The sequence below is a fragment of the Cadophora gregata genome (assembly GCF_030347475.1).
Source record: "Cadophora gregata isolate MNR1 chromosome Unknown scaffold_1, whole genome shotgun sequence".
NCBI classification, from domain to species: domain Eukaryota; kingdom Fungi; phylum Ascomycota; class Leotiomycetes; order Helotiales; family Ploettnerulaceae; genus Cadophora; species Cadophora gregata.
The window spans coordinates 3,619,515-3,635,568 of NW_026695924.1; the positions used below are offsets into that span (position 1 = coordinate 3,619,515).

The window sequence follows — 16,054 nt, forward strand, 5'->3', positions numbered from 1 at the left end:
CATTAAGAAATATCATTGCTGATCTGCCGTAGTCTTGAAGTACTTATATCTTGGCTGTGACTTCGCCGCAAATTGTGAGACAGAAGGAGGCGAACAACGATGAAAAGAAATAGAAAAGCAAAATCGCGAAGCAGCCGATATTGAGGTGGTGAAAATTGACACATAACTTGATGCTGAGGAGTGTTTACGTACCTGGATTGTCACCAGCTGTCCCACCCCTAAAGATCAAATCAATTTCCATTGCTTGCTCAAATGCCAGACTTTTGTCAAAAGGCACACAGGAAATCTAATACGCATCTCTAGCAAATCGTGGTATCAACCCGCCCAGAAAGATCCGTAACGCCATAACTTTTCCCACATCTGCAAGTGCGAATATTGTACAAAGAAAAGCGTGAAATCCATCCATGTGACACCCCAATGAATGGTTAGAGATCCATACCAGTCAAGAACAAATCTGCACATCATCTGTGGGTTCCAACCAAAACAGTCACTCAGCCATCAATATCGATATCGATAAGCTCAGGCATCCCGTCCGAGTCGCCATCGTCATCCATTACATCAGCATTTGGTGCCGACGTTGGGTTGACTGGTGGAGGAGGAGGCCCAAACAACGGGAATATTGGCAGACCCAGTAGTGTAGCAAAGTCGGCTTGATCATCGTCGTCCTCCTCCTCGTCTTCCTCATCCTCAACCTCACTCATACGTCGTCCCGATACTCTGTCAAACTCAATCCACTCCTTTGGTTCATCATCATGTTCCTTAGCCCATTTCCAGATTGTCTTTCCATCAGGGTAGGTGGATTTTGGCGGCTGACCACCCTCAGGATGATTCAATGGAGATTTCTTCTTGGAAGCCTTCTTCTTCTTCAGGCAGACAACCTCGTGAGAGTAGCTGAAGACAGAAAGTGGTTTGACTCCCTCCTTGATTGAAATGAAAGCAGCACCTGCGGAAGAGAACAGACCTTCGTCTCTGACAAGATTTCGAAGAACCATTTGCTCATCGACAGAGGCTTCTGCTTCAGGGAGGCCGGTAACAACAAGTTCATCGAGAATGCGTCCTAGATGCCAGCGAACAACTGCAGCGAATGTTGAAATTCCAAGTGGGAGATGGTCGCAGAAGTTGACTAGATCCAATCTCATAGTTTAGAGGCCTGGGAATAGTTTTGGGCGATTGCTTGACATCAGTTCACGAGGAAGCTGCATAGCTCTGAGGAAGTCTGCAAGTTGAAACCAACAGTAGGCTTGCATACCCTTGTCATTGATCATGCCTTTTGGGCGAGGCAGAACAGGAACGAGGAATTTGGGGATCGAATCGTGATAGACTCCACCGCCAGACAAATCAGCCTTACGAGCCTCGTCATTGTAGTATCGGCCAACGACCTAATTTACTGTCAGCAACCGAATCTTCCAGCCTGTCTTCGATACTTACCCGAAATGTGACATGCTTGATTGTCGATCGAAGTTCCGGCGATATCTTTGCGAAGCTCTCCACTGCAGCAGCTTGCGTGAAGACAAAATCATTCTGCTCCAACAAGATGCGCATACCTTCCGTCTTACAGACTTGCGACACGCCCAGGCACTGAACATTGATGTGTTGTCGGGATAAGCGCTCAGCCTTGGTGACATTCTGAACTCGCATCTTGTAGAAGGGATCAATGATCGGGACAGGACTGGTCAACGCGAAGCCAAGGATACGAAGGAGGATCTCGATCGGTAGGCGAGGTTTCCGGCCATTGTCTGGTTCCTGAGGAGCGCCATTCTTTGACACATATTTGATGGATACGGGGAGGCAGGTATCGAATTCGATGTTGTGTTGACGAAGGAGAGCCTTCAATCTTTTGACCTCATTGGCATTGCGTTCACTTTCCGACAGAAGAGCATCGTACTGAATAGTGGACAATCTGAGCTCTGGATCGGGTCCCTCCATCATGCAGACCTAGCATTGTTAGACAGTATCTGCCCGTATTGCTGAAATACTTACATGACGATAGCCACCTGGAACGAATGCATGGTGAAGATGAGCCATCGTGATGATTTGGAATCAAGACGGTGATGTTCTCTATGGAGGGCGTCGGGGAAACAGAGTTGCAATACGTAGGACAAACGTAATTGAAAGAAAGCGACGCGTCACAAATGACCAGTGGGAGTTCGCGTTTGAAGATGCAAGATGGCGGGATGCAGATAACGAGGAAACACGACAAAGCAATGAGAGAAAGGGTCGGTGTATCGCAACTTAGTCTCGAATCAATCTTGGGTAGGTAAACATCAATGAATGTTCCTCACGTGGCCCATCGATTGACTTGATCTTTGCTTGTTGTGGCACGGCGCTGGAAGAAAGGACATCAGGATCGTCGACGGTATGGGAGCTGAGCTGTTTGAGATGTGGGGAAGCTCGACACGCCAAGCCAGCGCGAAGTCACGAGATGTATTTCTGACTTCCCTCCCAGCTCTTCCTCGTCCATTGCCCTTTGAGACTTTTACGGGGTAAAACGATTTCTTAGCAATAAGTCGAATGAATTGATTCTCGATCTAGACTACTGTAAGCCACCGTGAATGCAGAAAACGAAAATGCACGTGTTGATCAGGTACCAAGTTTGTTTGTGACGTCAACAATATTACCCCACAATCGAGGGGCAACAAGTACGATGATGCTAATCAACTAAGACAAACCAATGACGATATAAAAAGTAGTACAAGCAAGCTGTTCTTCTTCTTGAATACAAATTTCAATTCCATCTACGAACTCGTAAGTATTCTCTCTCGATATCAATCATGAAGCCTTCCATTTCACTTCGATCTCTTCGCACACTGCGTTCTCCTATACTCCATAAACACAAACAAATACCTCGACTGACAGCCTCTTTCCTCAGAACGAATACCTTCCAACCAAGAACCTTCACAAAAACCACAACAAAAATGTCTTTCTCAAACACAGATACCGGCTCCAAGACCGCAGACCCATACACAGCCAAGAACAAGGATGAGACTTCCATCCAAGAGAAGGTCGAGGACCTCTCCGCGTTCGTCAAAGCTTGCAAATTTGGCATGATGACCACCCGAGACGGCTCATCTGGCGCTTTGGTCTCAAGATGCATGGCATTGGCTGCTCAGGTACTGTTCCCCATCTCACATCCTCATCCAGCTCCATCAATGACTAACAACCCTCCCAGGAAACCGGCGGCATCGACCTCATCTTCCACACCAACACCGAATCCGGCAAAACCAACGACATCGACTCCGACTCCCACATCAACATCTCCTTCCTCAACAGCTCCGGCGAATGGGCCTCCGTATCCGGCAAAGCCTCCATCCTCACCGACCGCTCCGTCGTCAAGAAATACTACTCGCCCACCCTCAAGGCCTGGCTCGGCGACCTCGGTGACGGAAAGCACGATGGCTCGGAGAACGATCCTAGAATCGGTGTTATTAGAGTCGAGGCCGTGACGGCTACTTATGCTGTGGTGCGGAAGAATGCTGTTAGTCGGGCGGCCGAGATGGCGCAGGGTGTGATTACGGGCAAGGCTCCTGCGGTTAATAAGTTGAGGGAGTTGAGTGAGCAGGATATTGCGACTTGGAGAAGCTCGAATAAGATGGTTAACTGAACGGCGAGGAGAATTGATGACTTGTAATTGTATCGAAATTGCATTCTTGCATCGATGGGTAGATACGAAACGAATGAAATGCGTTTGCCTTACATATTGCATTTGCAAGCTCTACTTATGTAATGTGTATACTTACAGACTTCCCATTTCCATTATCGATACATCGAATTGGCATGCAGCTGAATGGTACTTTGCCATGCACTTTTAAGATTCCGATGTTCCATCCAGCCAAACCCTGCAAATCCAGCCCCAAGCTTCATCCCAGAAGCACTTCGTAACTTCTGCTTGTGAGTGCAAAGCTCAGAAGAGCCGAGACTGCTACTCAACAGCATGGGTGGTGAACAAGGAAAATGAATTTCAGAGCTTCAGCCACAGGTAAAGGACGAAATACTCGTTATCAGACGTGACAATTGGCGGGGTGAGGCAGCTCAAAGCTGATGATAGTCTTATATTTCCCAACTTGAACGCCCTGCAGCTGGTCGTTACACATCAAAATAGCGACAGCTCAAGCTGGCAGGTGAAGGAATTGCAAGGTATGGATTGAGAAGAGTAGAAAATGAACAAGGTGGTGAAATGTGCTTCTGCTTACATACCTGTGTAACCTGAACTGCGTTCACTTCCCTGCCTGCAATCTGAGCGCCAAGCATCTCCAACCACCTCCCAACCATCACTCACTCATCCTCATCTACCTTACCATCCCAAGCTTCCCTCTCATTCACCTGAACAGCCATACTTTGACCCAATTCCCTCACGATCCACTACTCAACCCCAAGCCCACTCCCTACCCCCAAAATGTGGCTTCCCTCAATCATCTCCATCACCCTAAGCCTCATCAACCCCACTCTCAGTCTCACCCCTCCAAGCTCCAGCCCATCCCGCGAAGCACAATACCAGACCCTTCCCAGCCTGCGCGAGAGCGCAAAGATCCAGGATAAGTGGAGGGATGAGAGGGTAGAGAATATACCCAATATTTTGAGGAGGTATGGGGTTGATGCTTGGCTTGTAGGTTTTTACCGTTTCTTGTTTTGCTGGAGCTGAAGAGGAGAGCTTGAGTGACAGGGGAAGGTTAGACACGTGATCTTGATTTGATTGTTTGTTTGGGTGGTGAGGCATCTTGGGGCCTGGTAATGGACGAGGGTGCGTTTTGATTTCGGTTGCTGCTGTGCTCTTGTTTTGTTCTGGCGCCAATTACTTCTGTGTTGTTGTTTGATGAGGCATGAGAAGCGAGATGGACGGAGAGCCGGATGCATTTCATCCCATTTTCACTTCCTCTCTTGGCTATGACTTGCAAGAAAAAAACTCATACGATATCAATAGATGACCCAACGAGAATACGCCGAAGACACAGCCTTCTGGTCCCTCAAATCAGCAACGCAATTCTCCGCTCGCCGCCGCACCATGAACCTCTTCATCGCCAACCCCAAGCCCGGCACGCCCTCAGCATATTCCTGGATCGACAACACCCCCGAAGTCTACACATCCATCACACACATCCTCCGCATGCAAAACCCCCACAGCATCGCAATCAACACTCACCCCACTATCGCCTTCAGCAGCGGCTTGCATGTCGGCGAGCTCAGCGAGCTGTATCAGAATCTGGAGTCAAAATGGACTGATCGCTTCGTGCAACGTCCGATAGTGGCTGTGGATTATATTGGGACTATGGTTGAGGGGAGGTTGGACTGGTATCGTAAATTGCAGGAGACGGCTTGGGCAATGATTACGGAGGCGTTCAGTGAGAGGGTTATTGAGCCGGGGGTGACGAGCACAGAGGTATGTTTGTTCGGGTGGTTTTGTTGACTTGTCATTTTCAAGTCGGTTACCCCCGGTGGTGGTTGAGAAAGGGGTTGATATTTAGCTTGGAGGATTGCTGACTTGCTGACTGAAGGATGTTGAATGGTGGATGCGATCCAAGATCCAGGAACAAAACTACACGACTTGGTTTCAGCCAGATGTGAACATTATTGGTACTGAGCCAATATTTGGTCCTCCTGATGCCATTGAGGAGCCTTCCGTGAACAGGAAACGGGACATCATCCAGTACGGTGACAGTACGTATCACACTCACCCCGCATCCAGAACTCTTCTCCCCCAGGCAGTGCTAACAACTCCAGTGCTCCACGTCGACGTCGGCGTCACAGCTCTTGGTCTTACCACAGACACGCAACACCTAGCCTACGTCTTGTACCCCGACGAAGACGAGACCGCCATCCCGGCAGGTCTCAAAGCCGGTCTTGCAAAAGCCAACCGCCTCCAAGATATCGTCATCTCACACATGAAAGTCGGCACATCCGGCAACGACATCCTGAAAGCCAGTCTCGACCAAATGCACAGCGAGGGTTTCGAAGGCAAGATCTACTGCCATCCGATCGGCGATTGGGGACACTCAGCCGGAACCTTGATTGGCATGACCAATTTGCAGGATGGTGTGCCTGTGCTGGGTGATATGCCGTTGTTGAATAGGACCTATTATAGTATTGAGCTGTCGGTGGAACATTTTGTACCGGAAAGAAATGCCACCATGATGTTTTATCAGGAGGAAGATGTTCGCTGGGTCGGTGGAGAGAAAGGCTGGGAGTGGGTTTGGGGGAGACAGGAGAAGTTTCATCTGGTGAAGACGAAGAATCAGAAGGGCAAGGGAAACTTGATTCAAGAGGTGCTTGGTCAAGAGGAATTGTGAGGAAGAATCGAAAAGGGGGTACTTATACATGCATGGAGAGGACAGAATATGAAACCGGTATGGGAAACGTATATGGCAACTATATTGGATGAAAGATGGAGCTTCCTTACTCAACTATCCGAGAGTGGAGGCCCCGATGACAATGACAAGGCAACAAGTGGAAAGAAAGCCAGTAAAGGCGCTCAGGAATGTGCGCATCGTGCCATATCCACTAGCTTCTCACATGGCTGGATGGTTTCCCTTACCAGTGGCGTCGGTTTTGGACTCCACAATTGTGCGTTTATGAAAAGCGTCATCCTGCGATTGATGAAGGAACGAGAATCAGCCACGAACTGATATCTATCTTTCCGCAGTACCAAACGGGTCGGAGAGAAGGTGCTCGCATAGCCTATGTGGGCAGGTCTATCCGGGAAACTGGAGATCCATTTCCCGAGAGCTCGGATACGATGAGGTCACAACGCTCGTGAATAGGTGACCCTACCGCTGATCATATATACGGTTAGTACAGATCGAGTTCCTTGTTCAAGACCAATCCATATGTAGCAGCCCTTTCTATTCCCAGGTAATATGAGACGATGGATCACTGAGCGCGGCATCCACCATAGTTGGAGCCGATCTCGCAAACATCAGCCTGGCCAGTGAGTTACTTTATCAAATGGATACACCAAAAAGAGGCCATTCAATAATAATTGTCATCCTCGGTGTATCACCGGAGTTACCTTCCGTAAGCATCCCCAATCGTGGTTAATCAGCAACACGACCGGATCGAGAGTACGAGATATTGCCATGCCAATGGAAGTGACGCGTCCTTGCACTTCGCAAGGCGTTGAGAATTGATACCCTTGGCGGCGTAGCCTTGTCGAATAGACTTGCTGCATTCCACCATTAGAGGAGCCTATATCTCCGAAAATAAAGCAGGCTCCACACCTGAGGGCTTACTCAGGTACGAGCCGAGATTCTGTTGATATCTGAAAAGATACAACTCAACGACTACCGGTTATAGGTGTCCAGAAAAGGAGAGTGATTCAGTAGCCTCTCCTGGAGTACGATTACGGCCTGAGCAAGCCACAAATCCACATGATGCGAGAGAGGCAAGATTGTATGCTGTTACAACCAGCCTTGGCAAGGAATTTTCGTTTGCGCCAAAGGTTTGAACGGCATCTTGTCCCGGGTAACCAGCAAGAATGCCAGAGGCTACGGCCCAATCGACATAACGACAACGATTCAGTATCTTTTCACGTACTACACGTCTTTATGATATCTCGCCGCCTTGTATGCCGACTTCCTATTCGCTCGTAGACCATGCTGGGTGGCTGTCGTGTGTGGAGGGGAACATTTCGAGAATGATTGATGCCGGCACCCACGTACGCAAGATAGCTTCCGTGTTGCTCCCAAACTTTGGCAGATGAAAGATACTTAATCCGTGTGTGTTCGAAGCGCATATCGGTTACTGTCGGCCATGGATGTCATGGTGTTGAAGGGGTGAAGTTGTAATTAAGAAGTTCCATGGCTGAAGTAAGATATGGCTTTCCCGCTTTCAGCGATTCTGCCCGTCACTGCCGCCTCGCCGCTCTCCCGTCTGTGGCGTCTCTTCACCACACAAAACCTCCATGTACCTGCATCATGGGTAGCTGTCCCAAAATAATCACATGTAATTCCAGCATTGGGTTGTTTTTCAAGGCAATATTCCATTTCATTCAAACAGTATACAATTTTCTCAGCTTCACAGTCTCTGTCAAAGCTCTACATGATGTCATCAACACGATAGGAACATTGCCGGCATTCCGAAGTCCTTAGTAATGTAAAGACACTATCTACTCCTTCCAGATTTCTCACACGAGGGACGATACAGTCATATCGTTAAATTTGCTCACCTCCGCTGATATACTCCGTGTATTGATTGTACATTGTCTGCTCAAATTGATCCGATGGAACAAGGGTCCTCAAGACGGCGAGCTCCAAGATATGTGGGAGAAGATACCTCACCAACCACATCCCGAGAGTTGAGAGGTTTTTACGCCTATGGAATGGCCGCTGAAGTGTTTGCGGTGTGTGGAGTCGGTAAAGACCTTTGCCATTGTCACAAATTTCAAATCTGACTGCTGGCAGGATCTTTCCTTCCGGTGGCTTTGGAACAACTAGCTAGGGAGAGAGGAGTGTTGTGGACAGACAAAACCACACCATGTGTGGTCAAACCGGATAGCGGAACTCGAGCGGCTTCTGTGGCTGGATTACTTGTCAGGGCCGCTGTATCCGATACCCACCAGGACACCAATCATCAGTGTGTAATTCCTGCTCTGGGAAACATGACCACCTCGTCATTTGCGCTCTACACGTTCTCCCTAGCAGTATTTGTCCAGGCTCTGGCACTTGTTTCCTTCAGTGCTGTTGCAGACCATGGTTAGTCATTCTGAACGCTGAAGCGCACTTCTCACCACTGGCAGGGCGTTACCGAAAGAAATTTCTCATCGGCTTTGGCGTAGCAGGTGGAATCTCGTCTGCGCTCTTCATTTTTGTTGTTCCTCAGATTTTCCTCGTAGCCTCTATTCTAGCTGTGGTCGCTGTAACATGTCTCGGTTCATCCTTTGTTATTCTTAATTCATTTTTGCCGCTACTCGTAGCAAACCACCCGCATGTTCCAGATAGTGTTGGAGACTCTGAAGATGCATCGGCGACCATTTCTTCAGACTCTGGGGTTTTGGTGTCTTCGAGTATAGACGAGAGCCGGGACGCCACTTATAAACCCAGGAGCGGGCATATGGATTCCACAGCACTCAAACTTTCCACGAAGATATCTTCGAAGGGGGTCGGCATTGGATATGTCGCAGCAGTTTTCGTCCAAGTGCTCAGCATAATGTTGCTATTTGGCATGTCAAAACTATCAGTCTCTTCGACGTTTCCTCTTCGTCTTGTCTTGTTCATGGTTGGGTCCTGGTGGCTGGGCTTTACCATTCCCGCCTCGATCTGGCTTCGTGACCGCCCTGGTCCACCGCTCCCAGCAATCTCAAGTGCCAAGTCCTGGAAAACATGCGTCGCATACGTAGCTTTTGCTTGGGGTTCGGTGTGGAAGACTATAAAGATGGCTGTAAAGCTAAGGCAAATGGTTATTTTCTTGATCGCGTGGTAAGCTGTTCCCCTTGCTGATCGTGCATGTCGATGATCAAATCAAGCATTCCCTTGCTCGCATGTCCCCAGGCAGCCCCAAGGCTTACAAGCTCCATTAAAGGTTCCTACTTTCCGATGCGATCGCGACAGTATCAGGGACTGCGATACTCTTCGCTCGCACAGAATTGAAGATGGGCACTGTCGCTATTGCACTTCTGTCAATCACCGCCACTTCCTCTGGGATCTGTGGTGCTTTTACCTGGCCGATCATATCCCGCCACTTCAAGCTGAAGACCAATCGAACCATCGTCGCTTGCATCGCCTTAATGGAAATAATACCCCTGTATGGTCTCCTAGGCTACATCCCGTTTGTAAAATCTTGGGGCGTAGGAGGACTGCAACAGGCATGGGAAATCTACCCGCTCGGTGAGTGCTAGTGAATCTCAAATACTTAGAATTGCCATCCTAATCGGTAAACTCGTATTAGGGTTCATTCATGGGTTCGTCATGGGTGGCCTCTCTTCCTATTGCAGGTCTTTCTTTGGTTTGTTAATCCCACCTGGGAAGGAGGCTGCATTCTACGCTCTATACGCTATCACAGACAAAGGAAGCTCAGCTGTGGGCCCTGCAGTAGTTGGAGCAATTATAGACGCAACGGGGCAGATCAGACCAGCTTTCGTCTTTCTGGCTATACTCGTTGCATTGCCAGCGCCGCTGATACTGCTCGTTGACGCAGAGAAGGGACGGGGCGATGCTGCAAGGTGTGCTGAGGTCCTAAAGCAAGATCTCACACAGGATTCTGCAGTGCAGGCGGGAACTGAGCTTCACGAAACGGAGGGCTTAATGGCAGATCATGATTAGTTTCAAAGTACAAGCACGTCTTCAGACCCCAACCAGCAACAATTTGCACCTCAGGTTCGATACAGCTCTCACAGTCCTGGACTCTCTTGTCCGCACACATCATTTGCCCAATCCGGTGATGTGACCTGTTTTGAATTCTCATTTCCGCACACATTGTCTGCCCAAATCGGGGAGCAGCATCATATCAGCACTCTAGTTATCCCTAAACCCAGTACCCGCAACCCAATAACCAGAACGCCGACAATCATCATGTCTTCTAAGCAGCCCGATATCAGAACCCTTGCGCCTCGGGTTTCAACCTTCTAGCTCCCTTGACCATTCTTTGCCTCCTGTGGTCTTTGAGCATCGCCCCTAGAATGCTCAATATCCACCCGGAACACCGTCGCGATTCTCGCTAGACTGTAATAAAAGCCCTAAATTCTCAGTGAGTTCAACAAACCGTCATACGGATACCGCTTACCTGCATAGTGACCACTTCGACTAGTGTCTGATCACTGAAGCATCTTCTCGCATTATCGAACACCAGATCGCTAACCTCTGGACCGGCAATAACCTCGTCAACAAATGCCAGTAACGCTTTCTCCTGATTCGACCACACGTCAGATGTAATATCCCCGGTACTCAGTGCTTCGATCTGGCTATCTGATACCCCAGTTGTCCTTGCAATTTGAATGTGTTGCTTGCATTGATATTCACAGCAGAGACGTTGGGCGTTGAGTAAGCAAACCAGTTCTCGTTGGTAAGGTGAGAGAGAAGTGTCTCGAAAGCAGGCAGTCCCAAGAGAAATCGCGTGGGGTAATGTCGACGGTGAGTGCGCCCACATTCTGAACAAGTTGAGTGGTGGGATGCCAATCGGAAGGACACCGGCAGGCCGGTACGGAATTCGAACAGGAGACATTGTCGTTTGTGCAGTCATATCATCCCAACAGCGGAATTATCGAGTGATGATCTGAAATACAAGAATAGGCGTTGAGGCTACTAGAGTTGAGAGCAACGAGGTTTTGACAAAGCAGAACTTTAATAGTTGCGATGTGCCCTCTTTATGATATCCAAGACCATTTCAGCTTGCATGGCCTCCACAAGAAGTACCTACTTCACGCGACCATAGGTAGGACGGTATCCACACTGTGGCGACTAGGAGTATTGCCCAAGAAATCGAATCCATCCACCTCTCTTCCCAGTGGCGGTGGGTGCATATTCGTTAAATGGTCAAGGTTGGACCGCCGTGACAACAATACAGCCGCCCTAATTTGGTGTGGACGAGCTGCTATACAGCGACAGTTGGGCTGGGCGATCGACGATTCGCCAGTTATGAGTCGCCAACTAGATTTCGTCCCTACATGCAGCCAGATGGTTGTCTCTGCGGCCGTAGCCGCTGCTGCTCGATGCAGCTGACTGTGGTGGACGGCTTTCATCTAAAATCTTACCAACCAACACACACATCAGACCAAGTGATTCAGAATACTGAAATACTCTACAGAAATGCAATGTATTGGAAATATTAATAAAGACCAAGTCATTCCCGAATATTCCCACATCCTGGCTGCAGTGTCAGCGGCGTCAGGAGGATTGTGACAAATCTCGCTCCAAACCTTCGTGCTCCATCAGGTAAGTGCCTCATTCAATCATGCCTCATTTGCCGCACTGGGGTACGTAGAGTATGAACTGATTCTTGATAGACGTCGTCATGCTCGCCAATATCCAGCCCATGCACTAACCAGACATCTGGGGATGAATAATCCCCGTGCATTGGGGTCATTTGGTTTCGACAAATCCGGTACACCGGTCCGTTCCCATTCAGGGGCCAAATATTCACGCTTGATTCCTTTCTGGAAGTAGACCGTATCAAGGACCCTTCTGACGGATGTATCGGTTTTTCAGGACACCTGTGTTTTGATACATCGACACTGAAAAAGCCAAGAACGGAGGATTTTGGTGGCACTATCACCGACTTCCAGGGAATTGCTTCTTCGTATGACCGCCAAGATTCTGTTGGTAACAGAAAACGACCGCGAGGCGCCTTCTAAGCCTTGCTGCATCCAGCAGAGCATCTTTATCTCCTCATGCACGCACAAGATGTGTTGCAGGGTCACTAAATGCCGGGCATGCTTCCTTCGGGCTCCATAATTGGAATTTTATTTTGAACCTGGATTAGATCGTTGCGGCAATCAACACCGGCTGCCCTTTCTACTCCTTCTTACGATTGAGAATCAATGGAGATTCGATTACTACCCAAAATCACCATATCAGAAAACCGCGGTGTTCAAAGTAGCTGCGGCAGATCTCGGACTTCACTCCTGGCATCATTCCAAGGGCAAACAGAGAAGTAACACATGCCAACCACTCGCCTGGGAGTGTGTCCAGGGTTACCTATATCCCAGAGCCTGGGCCTATCCTTTGAACCAGGCTTTTCCCTCCAGGGTCAACTGACTCGTGAATCTAGGAATGGATGTATCGGCACATTGAAGGGAGTTGATGGCGGATAATTCATGGCGACATCAGCTTCTGGGAACGGCTCCGAGAACATCAAAGCCCGCCGAGCTCTCGGAAATCAGTATTACGGCCAGTAGAATCTATCAGTGGCAGGAGATATTCATTCGCTTGTCCCCCAAGGATCCTTTCCAACTTCAAGTCGAGCCAGATGGATTCAATCACAACAAGCCTGCCCGAACCAGTGGCGAAGTCTCTCCACACGACAACAATTTGGCATCACTCTCCACACACAATTCTTAGGGACCAGATGCATGCGGCAGGTATACGCTCCACATGATTAGAGTTGACACGCGGATCTGATGGCAGGATTACGTGGAGATTTCGCTTCCAAATATCGTGGACTATTATTCTCCGAAAGTATGTCGCTGCAGCTCGGACAGGGCTTCCCCAGATTGTGCGCTACAAACCATAGCTCTGCAGATTATTCCGATTGATGCACAGGTGCGAATGTATATGGTCGTAGAATGATATTTCGGAACGACTCTCGGGATAGAAGGCTGGGGCGAAGCTGAGCACACTGCTTTGAAATCAGGGACCTGGACTTCCACAACCACAATCTGCACTTTGGGAGAATGGAACGATATTTTGATCACTTCCTTTTGACTGCTGCGCCTCGATTCATCCAAGTTGAAGAGCCAATGTAGGGCTATTCTCATATGGCGTCGGGAAAAGCGAAAGGGTTGGTTCAGCACATCCCAAGAAACCCCAACCCGCCGGCCGTGCCTACGGCAAAGATATTCCGGGTTCATACTTCTACATTCGGGGCAGAGTTAAGGCGACCCCTCAGGGGAATACCGTATGCATGGTGAACCCCGAGCTGCCAGGCGCTTCAAGGCTTCGCCGAGCTCTACCGATAGCCTGCCTGGCTGAGCGAGCCGGAGTCCTTGACGGCAGTGACACTCTCAGAGTGTAATCATGGGCATATGAAAGGGGTTGCACAGAGGCTCGGTGACAGCTCAGATAGCTGCCTAGGCGAAGAGATCAGCAAGTGAACAGCCGCATGCGGAGGTACAATCAGATCCAGCCTCCAGTGATTCTATAAGTTATCTTTGTTCTTGCTTTGGTTCTGATTATGTATCAACATTTGCCCTTTCTAGACGCTAATGATAAACCATATCATTTTCGTCAACAAATATAGAACTAATAATATCCCCCCGTCATTCTCCTTCTCACCCGTGAGAAAAAGAAACCCAGCTCACTCAGTACACCTCAAACAGGCAATAACCCCATTCGTCCTGTTACATGAATACGAATCCATGAGGTTAGAGCTCTGACGCCGGCTCGTCAGATCTTACCAGAACCGTGGCAATGGCTGATCAGCGTCGCCAAATCTCCAGCGTCATTCGCTGACGAGGTTAAGTAATCAGAAGGCCAATTTCGTATTCGTGGGCGAAACGATGGCAGTCCCGTGTGTATGTCTAATGTGGAAGGAGCATATGCCATAGCCCAGCTGTGTAACCTGAGGAAGTGTCTCAGGGGAGGGCATCCCATCTAGGATATCGCTTATGTTGTCGCCAGATGCAATACCCCCTGAGTCTCAAAACAGGAGAACGTCGCGTCAAATCGTCGTCGTCGATCTGCAGATACTAGCTGCTCATCTGAAGGACCGTGAAGAGTTTTTGTTGTCATGAACGGCCTCCATCCATCAAAGCATGTCTGCGACTCTACGAATTCTCCTCGACTTCATTTTCGGCACTGTCCCGTTGCTTTCGGATTTTCTTCATGGATTTAAGGGGGACGGGGGTTGTGTCTCTACATTACCTTTCAGACACCATTGGGAAGCTCAAGAACTGCTGTGCCTTCCTGACGATTTCCACTGTTGTGTAGCGCCCAAATACCTTCTTCACACCGAAGCACTTCGACTCGACATGACTCCGGATCACCCTCCTCACTCGAAACCAGCATCCGTAAAGAAAGTCGAGCATACTTTGCGGTAGGAACCACCCGCAATCTTCGCTATGGATCAGCCGCGGTGTTCTCGACGTTCGGTCTGCTCCTCTACGAGCTTTTGGTTCCAGACGCCGAAGAAGAAGACATGGGAGGTTTTCTGGCCATAACGATGCACCTTAGAGAAACGAACCATAATCTGGACAACATGATTCCATCAACATGGAGGGGAAATAAATTGGCACGCGGCGACTCAGTACGGAGCACTCCATCTCCGATGCTGAGGCTGGTCATAAATCGGCCTTTCGATCCGAACTTTTGGACAGCGTTGGCGGCTCATTCGGATCAGAAGCATCTACGCCTTTCTGTCTCGATAGGCAGCTGCCACCAGCGATTTCGCTGAGATGTTTGTTTGCCAGAGGTTGACAGGACGTTTCCTCGGCGCCAGTTTTGCAAAATCCATCCAGTTCTGCTGACTTTCATTCGATGGACATGACGGAGTCATGAGTCCTCTTCGAATTTCCTGCTTTTAAATCTTTTCGTTGCGTCATCTCCTTGCTTTTTTCGTAATTTGCTTCATGTCGACGGACATACATGGTGGCCTTTGTTGATATATCTTGATTTGATATGTTTGAACCCCGCTGGCATTCCTGAACATTGGTCTTGATAGAACGAAGTATCCGCCTGTGATTCAGGCATAATACATGGTATCCTTCATCCTTCTACTTCTGGTCCTCGCGATATTGTTAAGTTTTTAAGCTTCTCCATATCACCGAGGCACAGTTGAGAAAATTCGAGATCCAAGTCGGGTACACTTTTCCTCCGGTCAATTTGCTGGTGCTCATGTTCTTTTGCTACTTCCAAATAATGAGTTCTTGTGATCAAGTTATCTGATAACTCTGCTTATCTTCGCTGCTGATACGGCCGTACTCGGAATGCTGTGTGACCGCCAAGAGAAGTTCCGAATTCATTACTCCAGATTCTGAGCAGCCTCTGCACATCAACAACAAAGCGTTTACTGGACAGGCCAGAAGGTGTTGAGATTCGTGGAATCTTCCTGTTAAAGTCGGGCCTCAGCGAACAAGTCACAGAAAGCTCCTGGTTGGCGTTTGCAGCGTTGTAATCTCAGACATGTCTTCGAAGTATTGTGCTCTTTCTCTGCCCATTTTATGACGGAAATTTGTCCATTTTGTTTATGCCTATTATTCTCAGTTTCTGATTGATTATATAGAGAGTATTAGAGAGTAACAGCCTGTGGAGGTCTCTGAGACGATCGGGAACTTACAGATGAAGTCAGAAGAAGGTTACAAGCCGCCATGCCGCCTAGAATGAGGCGCAGCTGTCATCGATATTGGCGCGTCGCTATCGATCGACATCAACGCAAGGGACGGTAAAAGCCACCAATCACACTGCTAAGTACCAGTGCT

At 48.8% G+C, this 16,054-nt stretch overlaps 7 protein-coding genes across 7 annotated transcripts; 4 read left to right on the top strand and 3 right to left on the bottom strand.

Annotated features, from left to right (window-relative positions):
• Positions 1 to 491: 491 nt before the first annotated feature.
• Positions 492 to 1,139, bottom strand: ONS95_001165 (uncharacterized protein; the record flags this gene model as incomplete). The annotated part of the gene is made up of 1 exon (XM_058494350.1): positions 492 to 1,139. The coding sequence occupies one exon, from the start codon at positions 1,137 to 1,139 to the stop codon at positions 492 to 494; it is 648 nt and encodes a 215-aa protein (XP_058364553.1).
• A 3-nt stretch (positions 1,140 to 1,142) lies between these two features.
• On the bottom strand, positions 1,143 to 2,025 carry ONS95_001166 (uncharacterized protein; the record flags this gene model as incomplete). Its single annotated transcript, XM_058494351.1, has 3 exons — positions 1,143 to 1,379; positions 1,429 to 1,935; positions 1,981 to 2,025. 3 exons carry the CDS (start codon positions 2,023 to 2,025, stop codon positions 1,143 to 1,145), a joined length of 789 nt encoding a protein of 262 aa, XP_058364554.1.
• A 746-nt stretch (positions 2,026 to 2,771) lies between these two features.
• On the top strand, positions 2,772 to 3,601 carry BLI3 (BLI-3 blue-light-inducible Bli-3 protein; the record flags this gene model as incomplete). Its single annotated transcript, XM_058494352.1, has 2 exons — positions 2,772 to 3,110; positions 3,170 to 3,601. 2 exons carry the CDS (start codon positions 2,772 to 2,774, stop codon positions 3,599 to 3,601), a joined length of 771 nt encoding a protein of 256 aa, XP_058364555.1.
• Positions 3,602 to 4,918: 1,317 nt separating this feature from the next.
• ONS95_001168 (uncharacterized protein) lies at positions 4,919 to 5,401 on the top strand (the record flags this gene model as incomplete). The annotated part of the gene is made up of 1 exon (XM_058494353.1): positions 4,919 to 5,401. The coding sequence occupies one exon, from the start codon at positions 4,919 to 4,921 to the stop codon at positions 5,399 to 5,401; it is 483 nt and encodes a 160-aa protein (XP_058364556.1).
• A 103-nt stretch (positions 5,402 to 5,504) lies between these two features.
• ONS95_001169 (uncharacterized protein) lies at positions 5,505 to 6,281 on the top strand (the record flags this gene model as incomplete). The annotated part of the gene is made up of 1 exon (XM_058494354.1): positions 5,505 to 6,281. One exon carries the CDS (start codon positions 5,505 to 5,507, stop codon positions 6,279 to 6,281), a length of 777 nt encoding a protein of 258 aa, XP_058364557.1.
• A 1,928-nt stretch (positions 6,282 to 8,209) lies between these two features.
• On the top strand, positions 8,210 to 10,247 carry ATG22_1 (Autophagy protein 22; the record flags this gene model as incomplete). The annotated part of the gene is made up of 5 exons (XM_058494355.1): positions 8,210 to 8,342; positions 8,391 to 8,681; positions 8,726 to 9,404; positions 9,508 to 9,812; positions 9,874 to 10,247. 5 exons carry the CDS (start codon positions 8,210 to 8,212, stop codon positions 10,245 to 10,247), a joined length of 1,782 nt encoding a protein of 593 aa, XP_058364558.1.
• A 302-nt stretch (positions 10,248 to 10,549) lies between these two features.
• Positions 10,550 to 11,145, bottom strand: ONS95_001171 (uncharacterized protein; the record flags this gene model as incomplete). The annotated part of the gene is made up of 2 exons (XM_058494356.1): positions 10,550 to 10,660; positions 10,708 to 11,145. The coding sequence occupies 2 exons, from the start codon at positions 11,143 to 11,145 to the stop codon at positions 10,550 to 10,552; spliced, it is 549 nt and encodes a 182-aa protein (XP_058364559.1).
• Positions 11,146 to 16,054: the final 4,909 nt, after the last annotated feature.